This window comes from Columba livia, chromosome 1, assembly GCF_036013475.1.
Source record: "Columba livia isolate bColLiv1 breed racing homer chromosome 1, bColLiv1.pat.W.v2, whole genome shotgun sequence".
Lineage (NCBI taxonomy): Eukaryota > Metazoa > Chordata > Aves > Columbiformes > Columbidae > Columba > Columba livia.
In genome coordinates, this window is record NC_088602.1 from 31,899,690 (window position 1) to 31,920,865 (window position 21,176).

The following is a 21,176-nucleotide window of genomic DNA, read 5'->3' on the forward strand; positions in this document are numbered from 1 at the left end:
TAAGACAAAAGTTGCAATTCTTAAGTGCTACGACATGATTCACTTAAATGCAGTAAAGCAGTATTAAATCACATTATTTAAAACAATTTTCTTAATTATATGTCTTTATGGTTGAAAAAGTGAAGCTCATAAAGTCATCCTTTGGCTTTAAAGTAATTCATGTGTTTTGCAGTTTTGATCAGCTAGATATGACAGACTTAATTAAATTACCTCTGGTATCCCCAGTTTTCTGCATGCATCCAGAAAATTTTCAACATTTCTCCTGCATTTGGCCATACTAAGTTTAGGCTGTGAAAACAAGAAAAAAATGCTTATGGCAAAAGAAGTCAATAACATTAATTCAGTCAATAAATTAAACTATTGCATTTTTCTGGTACTGATGTACCATTTTCCACATTTCTCCAGAAAACAAGGCATAAAATTCTGCTTGAGCTTTTTTCTACACCTCTAAAAATATCGTGCCTACAGATACGATCCAAGTATGTAAGTTGTGGATGCCATGTGCTTTTTCTTAGTTATTAAAGTCACCAGCACATTTACATCTCTACTTGTCCACATACATCTTGTGATGTTCTAAAATCTGACTCTTACAATGACTTGTGATAGATGATATTGATTTTAGGGACAAGTAAACTGATGAAGGATTTCAACATATATCATGGGGAACAGACTTAACTGTAATTAACAGGCTCTATTAAAATTTGTTATGTACTCACAAACTTATACTAACTATACACAATTTTCATGTCTCTGAAGAAAAACTTCCTATTACTGTAGAATTTCAATATTTCCATAGTTTGTCTCACTCAGGACTACTTATGAAATACTTCCAGAAGTATTGCTACTAAAAAAATAGACCACCACCAACGAACAAGACAAACAAAAAAAACCCCACCACACTCCCTCACTATTTTATTTTTTCAATGCAAGATGTTAAACAATGGTAATTCCTGAATATCCACTTAAACAAATAATTCACCATAGTACTAGGGACTTTAAGAATTATTTTCTAGGCTAAAGTAATTTGAAAGCTGTTTCCAGCAAGACAGCATCATCAATATAAAGTTGAAAAAAAAAAAAAAAAAAAACAAAAATGGAATTAAATTATTTGGTTTTTGTTACAGAAAACATCACAAGATTTTAATCTAAAGAAAAAAGAAGATGGAAAGAGAGGGGAAGAGAGAGTAACAAAACTTAAGGTTTTGCCCCAGAAATTCAAGTTTGCATTGTCATAGCAATGTCATATTTTACCAAACACAGAGGTAATTTAAAATCAAGCAACAGCAAAAGAAATTCCACTAGACCGTCTGAGAAAATATCTTTTTCTTAACATCTGTCTTCTTGGAAGTCCTTATAGATTGCCTCTGAAATCCACATGCTGTTCTCAGAACCGAGCATCCAGCTGTACATGGCAAATATTTACCAACATGTACATTCAAATGCATTTGTAATAATGTCAATGTTACCCTTAATAGCAAAGAATATTAATTGAACAGCAACCTGTTTTACATAACCAAATATCATTTGGCAATAAACCAGTAATTTTTTTAAACATTTCTTCCCCCACCCAAATGCAACAAGAAACATTCAGCTTACTACTGCTGGTGAAGGTACATGAATACTTCCTACGGATCGGGGACGAACGTGATTTACTAAATGGCAGAGAACGACACCATCCATCAGAGCTGACCCCAAGTCTTCAGGCAAACAAATCTTTAGTCTTGTTTCAATGTTCTGCAAATGAAGAACCCATGCACATTTTAATGCAGGAATGGATGAAAGGGAAAAATAGGGAATATATATCAGCTTCTCCCACACTGTAGACACATTGCCAGTTTTGGTTTAGCAAGAAACAGACTTCCTTGTGTAACTAATCCTTTGAAAACTAAAACCCAACCTCCTCTACCCTATGTTGGTCACGGAATTACATAAATGTCTTTAGAAGGACTCAAAACTTAAAATGCTGCTGTCATAATATGCATTTATTTGATATACACATAAAGAAACACATATGCATGCAGTCAGCCATGTGACTGTGCTACATGTGACTTCTTCCTTTCACCATTGCTCCAAGTCTTCTACTTATCCATCTCAAATTTTCTTTATCATCAGCACTTTGAAGCAGTTAATCACTGTACAAGTGGAGAGTGAAAGACAATGTTTCCCTAGTAGCCTAAAAATTAGATTGAAAGCATTAGAGTGACCAGAAAGACAGGTATGACAAAGCAAAACATTCAGATTTATAATTCAGATTTATTTTTTGGGTACTTGTTAAGTAAAACTGAAGTCTCATTGAAAATAATTTGATAATGCAAAATAAAATACTTTGAGAATTTCCAGGAAAAAAAAATTTAAAACCCAAAAAACTACATTAAAATTGTTACATATGAGTTTCTTAAATTGTTCTCCAATCTTGAAACCTTTCCAACACTATACTTAGAGATAACTCTTAGTTTAACTCTCCAAGATAATTACTTCTGTTATCTTAAAATAGATATTTCTTATTCCTAGTTGAACCTTCTTAATGTCATTACTCTCTATTAATAACATTACCTCAATCTGTGCTGGCTGTTCTAGATGAAAATAAATTATTCTCTTCAGAATCAAAGGAGAGTGTAGGTTGGAAGGGATTTTTGAAGGTCAACTAGTCTAACAGACTTGAAGTGACATCAGAGCTTTGGTTAGGTAAGTTCTGGATATCTACAAAGAAGGAGATCCCACTTCATCTCCAGGCAACCTTGTTCAGTGTTTCATCACCCTTACTGCAAAGAATTTTCTTCTTATAGCTACTTGAAATTTCTTTCACCATGCAGCCTGGCTCTATCTTCTCTATTACCATCCTTCAGGCAGCTGATATGATATTCTCAGCGCCCTCTTCTCTGAGCTAAAGAAATCCAGCTCTTAGTTTCTTCCTCATACGTCCTTTGTGTTCCCTCACCATGAAGTAAACTCCACTGAACTCACTCTGGTACTTCATTATATTTGCCCAGTTTTTCTTTCATTAGACACAGTACTCAAGTAGTCCCATGTATGGCCTCACAAGTGCCAAACTGGGGAGTGCATCACATGCACTAATAAAATGTTTTGTTTTCACACTGGATTAATTAATAAATTAGAAAACATTTTTGGTATATAAGACCTGTACAGAAATAATACATTTGGAGACTTTTTTTCCAAATCGGTTACAAACAGGTTTATATAAATTAATGAATTAAAAATTCTTTCTCTTAAAAGACTGATTTGACTGTTGGAAGACTATTTAGTATAGACCAGTTGCATTTTTTTTATGCGCACAGCGCGCATATAACACTAGTTAAATGCCATTTCTTGTTAGAGTTCATGGTTTGAGACTAGAACTCATTAAAATTGAAGATTTCAAGAAATGGATCAATTCTCTTTCAACTTTGTCACCACTGAATAACTGCTTCTTTTTCAGAAAAAAAAGTTCCTAACTTCAGCTTTAACTATTAGACTTCATTATGCCTTTTACTTGCTAGATTGAAGACTTCTCCAGCTGTTAGGAAATAGTTTCTAGACCTCTCTACCTCTTAAGTGATCACTTCATCCTTTCTGATGAAATTAAATAAACTGTTAATTCCAGCAGTGCAAGGCATGCTGTTTGACTGTATGTCATTCAGGTAACTCTCATTATTATGTCGCATTTTTACGAAACCTCTCCTGAAGTACAGACATCTGGCCAAGATAAAGCATTTCAGAAACAGTCTCATCAATGTAATTTGCAGAAGTAATATTGCCTCATTTAACCTTTTTAATATTCTCCTACTTAGACTTAAAAATATATTCCATGAGCACAAATTAATTCTACCAACACTCACCTCACGTAGCTGTTCCACAAGCTCTCTCTCTTCTCTCATCTGCTCCATTTTCCTTCGAATCGTAAATTGTGGGTCTATTGATTCCAAATTTCTTTGTGGTCTCAAGAACACTATGATTTTTAAAAAAGGGCAGATTTTAGTTTAAAAAAATGAACAGATTGATTTATTAATTTCTAAACAAAGCAAAATCCTCAGGTACTGCCTCCAGCAAAAACTGTTGGAAAATTTCTCTGTCCCCAGAAGGACAGAAAAATCTTATCTTGGATTAGAATAATAAAAGGATATTTTCTGGATATTGCTCTGAACAGCATCGTGTGCCATGATTGGAGTGGATAATTTTTCAACAAAACCTAATCAAAACAGGCAAGTTTTATCAGCACATCAAGCAGCAGCACTGTCCTGTAGAGATTTTGATCTGTACAAAAGTTTGTATCTAATACAGCAGAAAACACCTCTTATTCTTTTAAGTAGATCCCTCTCCTACAGGATGCTGAATTGTGTGACAAGCATTTTCCTACACAGGACAAACTGCTTACTAGATAGGTTTATACTAAAAAAACCCAAACCACCTCCCTCAGCAAACAGACCAGCGTGGGCAACTTCACCATTCAGTAAGTCTGCCTACATTAAAAAGCTGTATTGCAAATGCAGTATTGCACAAAATCCTCACAGTACTCCCACCCGCCAGTCCTAGTTCTGTCAACTGTATCACTTTGTCCACATACAGTTCCTTGAAATAATTACATGAAATCTGCATAAATGCACCTCTACCCTTCCTTTTTTTCTGATCAATGACTGTTTTGAATGGTTCTGAAGAACAAGATGATGCAACTGTCAGCTCTTTGCCACTTAAACTATAGGCCAACTTTATTATTATGGAAAACAATGCTGCTTAAAAGAAGGAAGCATTTTATATTATTAATTTCCCACCTCTGCCTTTCTAAACACAACATGAAACCCTATGTACCAATTAATGGGATGGAAAGTACAGAACTTAGAAACCTCCATTTTTACATATAGCTACTGCTCAGTGTCAATTTTGTTAATTTAAGACAATTAAAGAAAGATACTCTCTAGTCAATAAGTAACATGACAGAAGAGAGCAGCCACTTGATTCACAAAAGGTGTATCAGAAAACTGGAAGTGTACAAATTGCCAATAGCACCTACAGCAGGAGTAAAAATGATTAATTACTCTGACTTTAAGAAAGGCAGACATGGTTGCAAGCACAGTAATTCTGATATTTCATTAAAAATTGTGGCACATCAATAATGTTTACTTAGGTTGTGATATGGGTAGTAGGCTGAATTTTAAAAAACAGTCCTCAAAATAAATAACAAAACAAAACAAAAACAAACAAACAAAGAACTCTTAGTAAAAGAGTGTTTCATCTACATTCTCACCAAAAGTAGTGTTAATGAAGCCCCTGCATCAGTTCAGGGCCAACATAGAAGATGGCACCCTCTAGCATCTAGGACTCAGATCAACAAAATGAAGTTCCTTTACAAGAAATAGTTTGAAATCTCAGACAAGTCTAGTCACCAGGCATCACATCTAATTGTAGGCAAGTTGGTTAAGTTAAAAAAAATAATAAACTAAGCTGCTTTTCTCACCAAAAGGGAAAGACAGACACTACCTAAGGTATTCCAGCCAACAGTCATTGCTCTTTCCCTTCTTTACTGAAAAATGACTTCAAGGCAAGAAACTCCAAACGTGTCCTCAGGTTAATGATCAGAGACACCAAGACAGAATTAACTATGGCCAGAGTTACCAAACTTGCTTCCTTCCACTACTGTTAAATCAGTAATTTCAGGAAATGCTATATTTAAGGCTATTTGTTAAACAAAATTGCTTCTAAACATTACATTGCTTCTAAACCTAAATATTATAGTTTCATGTTAGTAAGCTTCCTTCTTTAGTCCTTAATGTCACCAGAAATCCTGCTGGCAGAGTGGGAGAGTGTCCTAGAGAGAAAGTGCAGGACAGAAGTACAAACACCACCTGCAGCTCAGTCCCCTTCTCCAGGTGGACCACACAGCTTCACCAGTGTCCCCGTTCAGAAGGATGTACGCACAGGTACACACATCATAAATAAAAACATCCCTTATGCTGACCTCCCACACAGAAGGTGGGAGGAGCAGAGCCATGCCTTCCAATGCAACAGGTCCAGAGCTGTACTGACTGGAATCTCTGCCTTTGTAGATGGCAAATTGCGAGCTTGGAATAGAACACTATTTCCAAAGCAACTGTGTATCAACAGATACGCGCTTCTGAACAAATTGTATAGAAACATACTTATAAATATGACTTCTATATATCCACACACCCAAACATAAAACGTCTATTAACAACTGTAACCACTGTTAAAAGTATAACAATCCACACACCTAATTTAACTACCACATTTCAAAAGCATTACCTATTGATTCAGGTGATTTTTAAACTCAGCTAATTAATAGATTGGTAAATTTCTGATGACATAACTTGTATATGGTGAAAATCAAACAATCAGAAATTTTTAAAATGTTGTTAAATAAAGTATATAGTTTAGAATGGCTACAACATATACACAGAAAAATCAACTCTCAAATTTTCAAAATGCGGAAACTTGTACTTGAGGCTTCTATTAAACTCCAAAATTGAATTAGATTGAATTAACATTTCTACATTAGTAACTCTAACAATTTATTGGAGACTCTTCCTAAATTTTTAAGAGGTTCAAATATAAAACTCTTATCACATTTATTAAATACTATAGTTGCAATTTCCAATATTTTTATTTTAGAAAGAGTTAATTGTACAACTAATGGCTGAGCTGTGCTGCCTCTCACAGATGAAATTCCTAAATAAAAACGTTCTCAAAGAATAATACCATATTTAAATGATACTTAGATCCCATTGTGGCTTTATTAGCAGCAGGAACATTTCAAACTATTCTCTACAAAATCAGTACTTCATATATATGATGCTTAATTTTGCATATATCATGGAGTATTACCATGGCCTTCATTCAGTTTGGTCATAGTTATCTTTGTTTAGGCCTTTGCTGAGTTGATATGAATGTCCCAAGCACACTTCCTTCAGATTTCAGACTACAACCACCTATTTATGACAAGTAAATATTAACATCGCTTATTTAAGTCTATTAATGAATGAGACATACGTTGCAGCATTAGGAAGAGGCAGGCTTATCTCAAGGCAGTGGGATACCCACAGTTAAAAGTTTCTAAATGAAATAAGGTTGATTAAAAAAATAAACAAAAAGCACACTCAAACCAATTAGTTATAAAAGTTTCAGTTATATATTGAATTTAAAGGAAAATGTTCTAACACAGGAAGTTTTGGCAGTGCTGAGTATTGCTTGCTTCTCTGCATTACACGTCTTCCAGCAAGGGAAGCCCATATCTCACACATATCCCAAAGATCTATTTTTTACTCTTTCTGGTAGCAAGTTCTCTGCTTTCTGAACCCATGGAAAACCCAGCTTTTCATTTTTGTACTAAGTTAGAATACACATAGGTGCACTATAACACATCAAGGAATTCAGTATCCTGAGTACTTAGTTTGACAACACTATCCTTCAGGTAAACAGCTCAATGATTTAACCTGCTTCTACAAATATATGACAAAAAAAAAATTGGACTATTGACAAGCAGAAGTTAAGTCAGGCTGAAAGTCTATAGTTAGACTTGCATTTGATTGATTTATTCACTCCAAAGTTAAGTAATAGTAAAGTTGCTCTACAGAGTCATTATTTGCTAAACGGAAGATTCCCCAAGGGTATGGGCACTACTCTTGGGAGACTCAGCTGTTGCAAGCCTCATAACCTCCCAAAAATTCTGGACTTGGCCTCCTCTATTACAGAGCTGTTACTAGATAGATACCTTAAAGATGATAGGAAGTATTAAGATGTTAGAGTGACACATGGTATTTCTGTACCCCAGGCTATGCAGAGCTGGTACATGTATCTACAGCACTTTCCTGCTCACATCTATAGTGTACACTGTTGATTCCTGGTATAGTTTTGATCTGTGCAAACCCATCTCTCTGTACGCGATGTCTAGGTACAGTTCAATGAGTAGCACAGGCAAAGGGTATTCCCCAAATGCAGCTTAAATGCAGCCATCCTGTTTTGTGAAGTAAGAATGTTTAGGTATGGATTTGAATCATGCTGTGCCAACTAACCTCAATGCCAGAGAACAGTCTCTGGTCCAAGTTACTTCCTACCATAGGAAGACATGCCTCAAATAATAAACTTAGCCCTAAACTCTAAAACAGAAAGACAACAGTCTTGATCATAAAAGCAATGTTCTGCTGTAAGAGCCCAAGGTAATAAATGCTAATATTTGCATTCGGATTAGGATTTGAATGATAGAAGACATCTCTCTCTTCCAAATGTATAAGCACAAGCTAGTCTATACTGCTCATTTAATCTAGTAACAAATCTAGATTAACACAGATCATGCTATTTACTCAACTATTAATAATATAACTAAGCTTAAGGCTCTATCACTAACTCGTGGAAACAAACTAGTGTAGTGCAACAGGAATTTACAGCACAGTTTGTGACAACATGCACATTTTTTAATATTTAAATCCAGGATGTTTATGGTCTCTTCTCCTAGAGGAAAAAAAAAAAATTAAAAACTACAAAGTGAGTCCACCAATTACACTGGAATATATTCTGCTGCTATACTCTGAAGCGTAAATGACTACGCAACCTGCAAGTCAGGGAAGAATCCAGCCCTCCACAGATTCAGACTCCCTGGTCACAGCCAGCCTTCCCCAACAGAGAATTCTTTAGCAGATATACAACTTCAAGGAGGTAAAACTTTCTAAGAATGTGTTTTTTCATACTAAACCTAAACAAAGTCACTTGAATTTTAATACATGAATGGAAAGTGTTATCTTGTTAATTAAAACTTGACATTGAATTAGCTTTCCAGCATAAGTTTCCCTCTACTGTTCCCTTAGCTCGCCTATAACAACAGCTTCACTAATACAATTCCTTATTGTACCATTTATAGTATTTTCCAATTTGACCACTGAAGAAAGTACATTAGTGAGATAAGATTTTTATAATTAAAACACATTTCAAATGCTGCAACTATGGTACTGAAATTATAACAGACTTATAACAATGGTTTCCCATATACACTGGGAAAAAAATATTCATTAATATGGGAATGTCTTAGTGTGACTCCAAGATAAAATTCTGGTCTCTTGTATATGGGTTTCCCCATTTACTTCCACAAGTGAGCCATGAAGCTGCCCAAAACTGGCAGTGCTGATTTGGATTTTACTCCATATTCATGTAAATGAAATGTTATTAGTTTTCATATGTTATTACTCAGAACATTCATCATTTAGGAAGAGCTATGTTTCTCTTCCTGTTTTAGAGATATGAAAGGGTCTGCAGAAACATTATTTTCCTATGATAATTACATTTTGCTGAGCTGACTCAATAAAACTGTCAATTCTTTTGCTATCGGAAATACACAACATTAAGTCCAGTAAAATCAGCTCCGTGAGTCTCATTTTCCTCAAATGTCAACAGATGACTGCTGACAGAAAAAATACATTTTTGTTAAAATAAAGAAAGAAGCAAAAAGTACTATGTAGATTACTTTTTGTGTGGAACAAACCAGCATTGGAGGAAGACGATTTTTTTTTTTTCTAATTTTGACCTTATACAAATTCTGCACTGCTAGAAGTATTCATAGCTTTTCCTTTGCTCTGTTAGAACATTCACCAGTGAAACATCAAATCAGCTTCATACCACCATGAAGTAAATTCAGTTTTTCAACTTACCATTAGAAAGAATTCTTATATTACACACCCATTTCCCTTATAGAGCAAGTTCCTTATATATGCTGTCTTCTACGGTTTCATAATTAGCAACACAGTGGCAATAACAAGTATTGTCAAGCCATTAACTGAACTAAGAATGTAGGCATTCTAAACTAAGTATGTTGGCTTTTATCATTCAAGATTTGTGGTCTTGGTTTCAGTCTGATGCTTTTGACAGTTTCATTGCCTTCCAATACCTAAACACCCTTCTGCTTCAGTGCAATAGGAATAACAACAGTCTGTCTTTTAAAAAAATACATCAAGTATATACAAGCAGTTTAACTGTCCAGGTTCTGTTTCCTCCATCTGATGTTTAACTATTCGTGCAGCAGACGACTCTGATAGCCCAAACATGGCCCGCTTTGCCTATTAGTTCCAAAACTCAATGTACTATGACACCACCACACTGGAGAAAAACAAAACGAAAGCAGTAACAACATCCACCAATGGACCCGGCCTTCACTATGCACAGATAAGTTTGACAGCTTACTAACAGTTTTTGTTGGACAGAAATCACTGGTTTTGCTTAGACGATTGTTTCAGCTTTGTTTCGTCATGGGTTCTTCTTCTAATTAAGTTAGCTATGCACTCGCATTATTAACTGCAGATGAGGGCAGGATATTTTTATTAACAGTCAGTATCTACCAAACAAATCCTTAAAAAGTGCAGAAAAGACCATAGAAAAATTAATTGCTGTTTGAGTACAAAATTTATAAACCCTTGAAAGTAAAGCAAGTAAATCGACCTATATTGAAAATAGTTATTGAAGCTGATATCATGGGAAAAGTTGTTTTGCCAGGCTTGAAAACAGTGATACTCCTCACTCGTTTACTGTCTTTTCACCCTTAGCCACACGTGGCATTTGCCATATATTGAGGTTTCTGAAAACACAAAATTAAGTAAATTATATTTGGAACACCTACCATTGTCACTGTCTCCTTCAGATGGGATACTGTAGCTAAAGTTGTCCCATGTTTGGCCCTGTGTAAGTGTGTTGAAGGAGATAGGAGGAAGACTGAGGGATGGGTCTGCTGGAGGGGGGGTGATAGCCAGTCCCACCATGGTGGTGTAAGGACCGGAGGGGGATAAAAAGGGGCAGCAGCATTTCATATATGGCATTAGGATTGTATGGTAATGACAAAGATGTAAGTCAAAGGTGATTAATACATAATGTGTAATTTTTGAGAAAAGAATGAAAGATGGTGCAGAATAAGAAGAACGAAAAGTTACATGTTAGTACTTGCAAATCATACATTATATGTGCAGTTAAGGCTGTTAAGCTTAGCAAAATAATTGTAACCATAGCACTTCATACAAATTGCTTACAAACAATCTTAAGAAAAAGTACCCATAGATATTTACATTATGGCCTGATAAAAACCCTGACTCCGTGAATCATAAGGTAAATATATAAGCTGTGAAGTTCCAGCAATAAAAAGTTTGGAGAACACAAATATAGGTATTTTTTGCAACTATGTCATCAGACAACTTCCCTCCCCAAAGAAAAAAAAAATTTACACATCTATAAGAAAATATTATTATATTACAACTTCCTAGCTGATTTTGATAAGTAGAAACTACATTATGCCTTGGATTCTCGTTCTGTTGAAATATGTCCTGTAAGTACAGGTACTACAGATGTTTTTTTGCTGTTTCAATTCACTTAATAATACATGCAGCACTCTTTTTATTTCTTGCTGACTCCTTAAGTCCAACCCCAGAATGGGCCCACCACCCCAGGGAAGTTCTGGTCCTCAGCAACCTTTGCAGACTTTCCAAGGACAGGAACAAACGTACAATAGCTTCAAAGGGTGATCCTGAGTCTGCATCACAAGCCTTGGCAAACCTGTAGACAAGTCTTCTGATAAGCACAAATTCAGTACTGATGCGACTGGGCTCCCTAGAGCATGCAAAATCGCACATTTCCATAGAGGCTGGCAAAAGAGTCTGTGGAACAGACCTTGCGAATAGTCTGGAGACTATGCATCAGATGACTGTAAAAGCATGACATGCATACAGTTCCTGACCAGCCACCAACCCATTATGGAGCTCAACTTATACAGCAAGACAGTCTCCATCCATTCCACCTTCTCACCTTTAACTAGTCCTGACAACACCTCTTCTTTTTTGTTTGTCAAATCCTTCACTGGACATTTTTATTCCTTCTCCACCATATCTACTCTGCACTTGCCTCCTCTCTTTGACTATGGCAAGGCTTTCTGCCCAAGCTTTCCTCAAACCTCCATTCTACAGTGTTTAAGAACTGGACACTGACATCCTTAAAATATCTTCTCTTCGCTTATCTTCAGCATGTTATCAACCTTTTCAAACTTTCCCACTGGTTTCCTATTTTCTGACACAGAATTCAAATCCCTCCTCCTCTGCCCTTCACAATGACAAGTGGTTTCCTATATCTGATCACTCTGTTCCTTACTACTTCTACCACAAAAATTACAAACTCCCTAAATTTCTTGGTTTCCCATGTACATTTCCATGTTTTATCTAACAAATCCCACATGCAAGCAACATTCATGCTCCTCAAACTAAACTGGAGATTATAAACTACCTCTACTCTAAATGCTTAACCATAACCCTAAATCAATTTAAAATTACTACCTAGATCAAAAAGCAGTTTAAACTGTTTCATATTAGAAGAATGTCCAAGGTAAAGTTTCAGTAAGCAAAGTCCATTCCAAATTAACAAACATAAGTAACTTAGTCACATAGACTTTCTTCCATGGAATCTGTATTAACATGATAATTCAGACAGCGTCATATAAAACTTCACCTAAAACTTCCCTTTGCACTCAGCTGTTTACGAGCTCGCTCTCTTTAGCCAGACCTTTTCACACAGCCAGTTTACTGCTTCTGGCTATTGGGAAAACAGGTCGGCTGAACCCGAGAGTCGGCACAACTGAACAAAATCAACACTGGGTGACGGAACACAGATCTACAGCAAATGATAAACAGTCCTTAACTATGCTGGCAATGAGGCTTCTCATTATTTTCCAAAATACACAGATAATCCACTAGGGGAAGAAAACAAATAGAAGGGACAAAGATTCAGAGATTAGAAAAACAGTAACTAATACTCAAAAGAGGGAAATACACAGTCAAGTTCTAATGATCATTATGTGTTCCAACCAACTTGACAGACAGCCAGACAAGCATGTCCACAGATACTCACACTGCGCTTCAAATCCTCTACAAGTCACCAAAATGAAGACACTGGGTTCACAATTATACAAAGAGCTTCAAGGGAACAACTTTTCACTTCCCAATACAAACTGCTTCGTAATTTTGAGTTTTGTCAGTGCTTCTTTCAGCCTCTCAAGGTACAATTTTTTGTTTGTTTGTCTGGGTTGCTGTCACCTTGTTCAGTGGAAACTATGAAACACAGTGACCTCAAAATGGCACAGAACAAAAGCAAAAAAGCATTCTTCAGTACTTCAAGATGTATCAGTAGATGTTCAGGTCTCAAGGTCTGGCATATTAAAGATATCGTGGCAAGAACTTTGCAACACTCAGTTTTGACAACTGGCCCCACTCTGAACATTTCAATCAATTAATGAATCAAGCATAAAGAGTTTAAATTTATTAACTATTTTGAGTGATTCCTTTTCAGAGAGCAAAAGCACTTCCCAAGAGCAAAACTACGGTTCTAAGAAAACTGGTAATAGTAATTTTTTAAGGTTTTCAAAATTAATGTGAATTTGAGAAGCCCATACTCCATGAAAGTATTTAAAATGCAGAAGGAAATATTCTGAAAAATTAAAAAATCCTCTCTCTTTTTACCTTGTATGTAAACACCTGTCCATTGAAAAGAATCTGTGAAGAAGTCAAACCATATTCATTACTTTTCAAAACATTTTCTTTGGGTACCATCTCAGCCATCAGATAGGAATTTTCCCACTGTTTTGCCTAGCTTTAAAATGAAAGAATAAAAGGACCTTCAGTCCTGAACACATGCAGGTACGTACTAACACAGTACGTACTAACACCGCTGTGTGGTTTATCCTCTGGAAGCACTTCCAGGAATCCTTACCAAAAGCTTAGATCTATTTACTTTCACCTTTCCAAGAGACATAAACCATTATGAAATGATGGGGGGAGGAGAGGGAAGTCAATTACAAAGTAACATTCATTTAAAATAGATGAAAATAAACACACTGAAAATAAACTCTCAAGTTTCAGAAAGCTACGGCTGCATATATTTTCACTGAAAATTTGCCACTGCTTTTTCCACAGAGCACGATGTACACATTTTAGTTAGAACGTTTTCATGTTGTTTTAATCTTGCACTCAGATTTAAAAGATTTATAGAAGCCAGTAACTCAAATGTAAGCCCTAATGAAACTGAACAGCTAAAACTCACTTCCAATGAGTTTTCAGGTTTCCCATAAGGGCATGAAGAACTTAAATGAAAAATAATTTTTTTTTTTTTAAAAAAAGAAGCTATTAAAATAAACTATAAACTGAGCTGAAAAACTTTCCTGGATCACAGAACTGATGGACCCCTAGACTAGCCCAGCTCAATGGCAATAAAGCACAAATCCAGACAGGGACAGAATGGTTCAAATTTGCAACAACACTTGAACAAAAGTTCTAAAGGAAATCCAGTGAAGAAACTAGAGACATGGCAAGTGAACCAGCTTTAAAGGGAAAAACATGAAGGATTCACAAACATGCCAGTATTTTCAGTCATGTACTACTTCTGTCTGTAAATTACTCTATGTGTTAGGAGAAAAAATACCACTTTTAAAGACATTCTAGGGTGGGAGCAGGAACGGAAACAATATACAGCTTCACTGCTCCTTTGCAAGGTTTCATTTTATGTTGTGCTATACAGCTTATAAACTTCCTTTTTAAGTTGGATCCAGTGTTTTACCATTACCAAATTCCCCTGTCTTACCATGGTATAAATTTAAGGTAACATGACTGAAATCGAATGTGATGAAGTGAAAGATTGTGCAGTAATGGCTCTAGATTGGTGACTCTGTACTGTATGATATTGAAAGGAAAAAACAATTCAGATTATTGAATTTTCTACAACCCGTAGCTGTGACCAAAAGACACTATAGTATTAGCATAATCAAAACGATTCAAATAGATGAATTTGAATTGGTGCAGTGGAGAATATCCACAGATTATAACCAACTGACTGGTATTTAATGAGGCTCTACACAGCTGCAATACAGACAGGGGAAGAACTGTAGGAGTTGTGCATATTTGATCTTCCATTGTGTGACTTGGAGGATTTGTTGCAAAGGACTGCAACTACTGCAGTCCAGTCTTTCTAGTCATCCTCTAAAAAAAGATTCACTAGGCTATTTTGACTTAATTTATTCCAGTCATTAGGTACAGGGCATCTTGGTGCACTGATACACCAAGATTTGGAAGCGCACGTTAAACTACTACTTGAACAAGAAGTCACGGCCTTGTGCTCTCTCCCACAATGCTGGTTCCAGTTCCCGCAGCAGATTTCCCTCAGCAGGACCCAGGGTACAGCTCGTGCCAGCAGCAACACGGCATGGGCCCTTTTGCCTTCACACAGCTTTCTCCTAAGGGTGTTATTGCAACGTTGCCACCGGACTGTGCAATATTACCCCGTGGTTTATTTTTTCCAAATCCTGAAAGAACTCATTTGCTCATAATTTAACCCATACTTTAAATATATAGATAAATAATACCTTGAAAGCATGAGGAACACACAAGAATAGACTTTAACAGTCCAGCAAATTAAGAAATGCAACTGAACAGATCTGTCAAACTTTTATATCATAACAACATGAAAAGTTTAAAATATCCTCTTCATGAAACAAGGTTGTTTCAATACCATTTTCTTTGATTTTTAGAAGTTTTTCTTTCTTCCTTTTTTTTTTTTTTAAACCACCAAATCTATGGGTACAATTTCTTAAATATTTAAATGTGAAACTGCTGCCTTTATTGCCAAGATATTTTACTATGGGAACTACAAGCTTGCAGTGGTTTACCAGAATTTGATTAAAAGCATTTGTGGTGAATGCAAGAAACCAGAAATAGTCTTAGGACACTGAAACACACTGAAAAACCTAAGGTTATTCTTTAGAGGTGATGTGAGATGACTTAACAATATTGACTACTTCAGCATGGAGAAGATAAAAAATGAGTTTAATCCTGTAGCTAATCCTGGTTTTAAAGGAAGCTGTTATCCAAGCCCTCAAATATGCCAATAGTTTCTTTTTTTATAGATAAACTACATCTTGTTCAAAGATTGATGGTTATGCAGATTTAGTGCATTGAAAATTCATTAAACCCAGCTGCTGGCTGAAGCAAACAGCTAATCTTCTTATAAGGCTTGATCCTTACACAAGCAGAACTACTGAAAGATTAATTGCAATGAACCATTTTCAAAGCAATGCATAACCATTTTCAAACAAGCCCAATTATATATTATTCAACAAAATCTAAACTGTATCACTACATACCAGTTAAACAAAAATTATATTTCAATTGGTATATCAGCATAGATTATATGTATGTATACATGTATAAAATGTGCATTTATATAAATACACACATTTTTTTAAACATACATATACATAATTTTATAAAACAACTAGTTTATTTGTAAGGGATGAAAAATGATCCATATATAATGTGCCAAATACATATTTGTTATAAATTTGATCTTGATTCAAACCTATAACCTTAGAATGTCCTAATCTTATAAGTGTTGTATAGACAACGTTTCATTACTGCCTTCTTACAGGAAAAAAAAAAAACAGATGTCTATTAATAACACAGATCTCAAAAAAAAAGAAGTACACAAAATTGGTTAATTTTCTTTCCCACATTACCTGATCGTGGTTTCAGGCCAAAAGGGATTGTGGCGTTTGTAGTATGAGACATTTTCGGACTTTTATCCTTGTTCTGCGTAATTCAAGAACATAAATCTAAGTAAGAATAACATCCAGAATATCTCAGCACAACTGACTGTATTAAAATGCGAAAGTTAACAATACTGCACGCTACAACTACTCCACCAGATTCTGATCACAATATAGTCTTAAACCCTTAATAATGTCTCTTTTTTATTCCATCCTATTAGTTTGCTGGAAAATATGAGTTTCTGGCCAAAGACTACAAGATATTCCCCCTAGCTATAAATAAGGTCAATTGTTTATCAGTTTTCTTATTTCCATGAAACATACATTTTTGTGGCATAGTACATTTAGAAAAACAAAACAAAGATCCATTTCTCCTTAGATATATTTATTTCTTTCACAGAATTAATTACCATTCTGCATGGTATTTTCTATGCAACACTGAACTTCTGCCTAAAAAGTGGAAAGAGGGAGTCAGGCATACACCTCACAGCAGGATTGCCCTTGACCCTGAGCTGGGCTAACAGTCACAGCAGGAAGAAAGAAGTAGCAGCACACAAGAGAAGGTGAGGTGTAACCATCAGACCACCAATGGTAATATAGAATGAGTCCTATAACCATAACGGGAATCCTATTTAAAAAGTGATTCCTAAGGGAGGCAGGAACTATAAGAGTTCCATCATCAAGACTGGTGCAAGGTGGCTGGATGCTCATGAATCTGCAAGATGCCCATCCAGAGTGCAATGGAGAAGGAGAAGACCCGTTTCTGTACAGAAAATACCAAGGGAAATAATCTCCATAAGGAGCTCCCTGCAGTTTCCCTTTTTGACCTTCTGCTGAGATTCGCACTGTGAGAGTGATAGGATCAATAAAATCAGACTCCTCTCTGAAAAGTAATCAAGGACATGTCACAACTGTGCAAAAAGAAATTGCACCGAAATCAATAGAAACTACTGTGGAACAATGAAGAGAAAAAAAAAAAAAAAAAGAAAATGTGGGAGAATAAACAAAATGTAAAACACAAAAATGTTTTATACTAAACTACGTAACTCAGAAAGAAGCTTATCAGAAAGAATTTTTTATACCCTAGTAAATCCCTTAAGACAAGAAGGATAAACCACAGGCCAAATAAACCACATAGCAGTTTGTGATGAGCTCAGTCATGTTTTCTGTAATATTCAATTACATGTTTCATTTAGTATATAAATCATTCATACAAAATACATAAGAGACAAACAAATGGCACCATCATCTTACCTCATTGTGAGAGGTTTGCCCACTTGTATTCCAAACGATTATATCATTCTGCAAAAAGAACAACAACAACACCACATTTCAGTAACCACATTAATGACATACCACAACAGGGTATTTTACTCATGATGCTCACTGAAACAATTGATAATATATACTTTCATTGCTAGTTGAACACCATTAAAAAAAAAAAAACAAAACACAACCTTGTGGAAATTATTCACCCAGATTTGTCAAGTATTTATTTTGTTTCAATCCTTAGTGATAACTGCACGTATAAGAATTTAATGTTTCTTGGTTCAAATGCAGTACCCAATTTTGTCTCATGCATTTTGTTATTAAGCTATCATCAAAAGTTTAATACACAAATATCGATTTTTTTTAAATACAGATTTGAAGAGAGAAATATTCCATAAGCAGTTTATTTTATAATTGCAATATAACCTACCTTTTGTTGCCATTTCTTCTATAGTTAAATTTTAAACATATAAGTCACAATAATAAATATGAAATACAATCATTAATTCTGCATTAATCATAACTCAGTCAGCAGAAACAAAACTATCATAAGTAAAAACAAACTATAATTCAATTGTAAATAATTTCCTTAGGGCCATTTTTTTTAAATCAATAAAACATGGAAACAAAAATAAAAACACAGCACCTGGAACACTTGGTCCCAACAGTCACAGAGCTTTTCAAAAGTCAGCAAGATGGGACGGAAGATTACAAACCCATTTTGCTTCATGACCTTTCTTGGCTACCTTTCAAGCATTAATAAAAGAAAATCATTCAGCTTTAGATATCTTTCATGATATTACCTCAATCACTGTAATACTTAGAATAAAGAGAAAGAAAACTTACTGATCTGATCCCAGCCAGTTCTACCTGGGGACTTCTACACTTGAGCACTCCTGTGCTCAGGGACTATGTTCTTGTGACAGACCTGGTAGTTCTGCCTATACTACAGGTTTAATCTTTCTCACAACATGCAGGTCGCTAGTCAGAATTTTGAATTTATGCTAAACTGAATTAATTTAGTAACACACGTAATAACACAAGTGCTTACTGTACTACACAGAGTGTAACATGATTAAAAAATTGCTCTTGCAAGATGTGTTTCCATTTCACAGAACATGTCAGGTGCTTTCACCTGCACAACACAGTCCAGATCAGGCCCTCTGCAAGAGTTAAGGGAGATTTATTTCTTATTTTTAAAAGACTCTTAAAAGTCAATCAGCAGCGTCCTTGTTAAACACTTCATCAAAACACAAAGAGCATGGATATTCTGATACCAAATTTCCCTTATCTGTTAATCTCAGCAATGCAGTAAGAACTGTTCCAAATCAAGTGTTGTAACCCCAATGTACAACAATATAACAAAAGAGATGATGCAACTTTTGTTTTTTTTCTTTGAAATTTCAAATTAAAAAGAAGACAAAATTAAGACTAACAAAGTCACAACGATATCATAGGACTACTTGACAGTAATGATGATTATATGTAAGAATATCTGAAAGCATCAAGACAAAACAGATTTAATCTATATCTGGATAAGACAGACCATATTAAGATACTATCAATATATACAGAACATTATGCAATTTTGTTCTCAGAATCATCTTGCAGGAGCAGTCACAAAAATCCCTACACAAACAAGTTCTGAAGTAATAACCTAGATACCAAAAATTTTAATCAGATTTTTTAATAGTTCTTGATTTCTGAGTCATTGCAATATACACAAAACTTTAAATGCTTGTGAAACTTTAAAACTATTGTCTCAACCTATATACAGTGTGACTGTAATATTAAACACATTAAAATTACTGCTGTTAACAATAACTTCGCAGCTTAGGTAACTACAAGAGTATTTGGGGTGACAGGGAAGAAAAATCAAGTGCTTCATTTTATTGAAGATCTAACTTTGAGGTGACTTATTTTTTCCAAGGGAAGGCAACTGCTGCAAGTACTATAGTGTTCACTGGAAGAAAAGACTTACTAATTTCATTATATTATTTTTTTTTTCCTGAGAGATAGGTCTTAACTTCGATTTACAGCCAAACCTTGAGAATCATGCTAAGGGGATGAAAAAAGAAAACAAAACCAAAAAACCAACCACAAACCAAGGGGCTTAAACACACTATTGTTTCCACACACAATTTGACAGAATACAACAATCCATTCAGTGCATCCAGACAACCCCGTACCTGACTCAATGACCATTTTTCACCCTGTTCACAAGTCCTCACTTCAGGCTTTGCTTTCTCCATAATGAACTCTCTCCTCCTCTGAAATTCTTGTTCCTCTTCAGCATTTTCTCTCTGTAAGATAAATAACTCCTTAGACTGTCTTATTTTGCATAACGGTGGTATTTTTTACAAATACTGTGATGAAAAGTGAACCAAGAAATAAGCAGATACTATATACTTTCACTGCCAGTGCTAATAGGTAGGTAATGTAAATCTAAACAAAATACATCATAAAAAATACCAGTTCACCAGTCAGGATACAGATCAGATAACAAGCAGCATTTATCACACTGTAAAACTTCAAATCATACTTTATGTACTCGCTGTGACTATAGTGATAGCACTCTGGGAAAACACTCATTTTTAGTTTACAAAATATTTTGGGGTTAACATTAATGAATGTACTGTTTTCCTACACCAGAACAGGGAGACAGGGAGTGAGATGGTGGACAAGTGTACATGGCTGCGCTATGAACTGGCATACATGAAAGCTGCGCAGGGGGGGCAGGGCAAGGAGGGGAAACTATGATGAAAAACTGACAAACCCAGAAAAAATGATGTATATGCATATAAAAAATGAAAACAATTCCATAAAAATGTTAAAGAATAAGTAGTTTTGTTCTCCAGCCTACTAAATTTTTCCCTTCCCTGCTTGGTAGATTAATAATTGACTAAATTGTTGGCTCATTTCCTGCCTTTTCCCCCTAAATATTTTGCAATGATACACTCATTAACATACCTGACCAAGGGAAGACATCTCCATCTGCATTTGACTGCTATGTATAAAGACAAACAAATACAAATATGTAATTCATTGTGTAGAAACTTGAATATGATTAATCTAACAAATGCATTATTTTTATCTAAAAAAGGTAGATAAACACACTTTACTGTAGACTCCTGAAATTCTAAAGCTGTTGCTGGTTCCATGGGATACAGATTCACACCACTGCGCTCAGATATATCCATGCTTAATCTGCAAGGTTTGAAATAAAAACATTGCACTGGGGTACAGCTTTGGTAACCATTCTGTTCAGTATTTTATTTCAAATCAATAGATAAATTGAAATACTTTTATAGTCATGGCACATACCTGTTATCTCTTAATAACCTCCTGCTGC

General features: G+C 35.3%; 1 protein-coding gene across 17 annotated transcripts in view; it reads right to left on the minus strand.

The window, feature by feature from the left end:
* The window catches only part of LRCH1 (leucine rich repeats and calponin homology domain containing 1), a 127,797-nt gene that overhangs the window by 19,159 nt on the left and 87,462 nt on the right, over window positions 1-21,176 (minus strand). For 4 of the 17 annotated variants that reach the window (XR_010470645.1, XR_010470653.1, XM_065053895.1 and 1 more), the window contains exons 12-20: window positions 20,942-21,031; window positions 20,795-20,831; window positions 20,014-20,127; window positions 17,810-17,857; window positions 16,526-16,598; window positions 10,610-10,714; window positions 3,837-3,946; window positions 1,597-1,734; window positions 211-288 (exon numbers count right to left, since the gene is read on the minus strand). Coding sequence is in view for 7 of the 17 variants with exons in the window: in XM_065053895.1 (XP_064909967.1) it covers window positions 211-288; window positions 1,597-1,734; window positions 3,837-3,946; window positions 10,610-10,714; window positions 16,526-16,598; window positions 17,810-17,857; window positions 20,014-20,127; window positions 20,795-20,831; window positions 20,942-21,031 (793 nt within the window). In the remaining 10 variants the exon portion in view is untranslated. Of the gene's footprint in view, window positions 1-210; window positions 289-1,596; window positions 1,735-3,836; window positions 3,947-10,609; window positions 10,718-16,525; window positions 16,599-17,809; window positions 17,858-20,013; window positions 20,128-20,794; window positions 20,832-20,941; window positions 21,032-21,176 lie in introns of all 17 variants that reach the window. The other 13 variants (XR_010470644.1, XR_010470662.1, XM_065053884.1 and 10 more) reach the window with 6 other exon arrangements.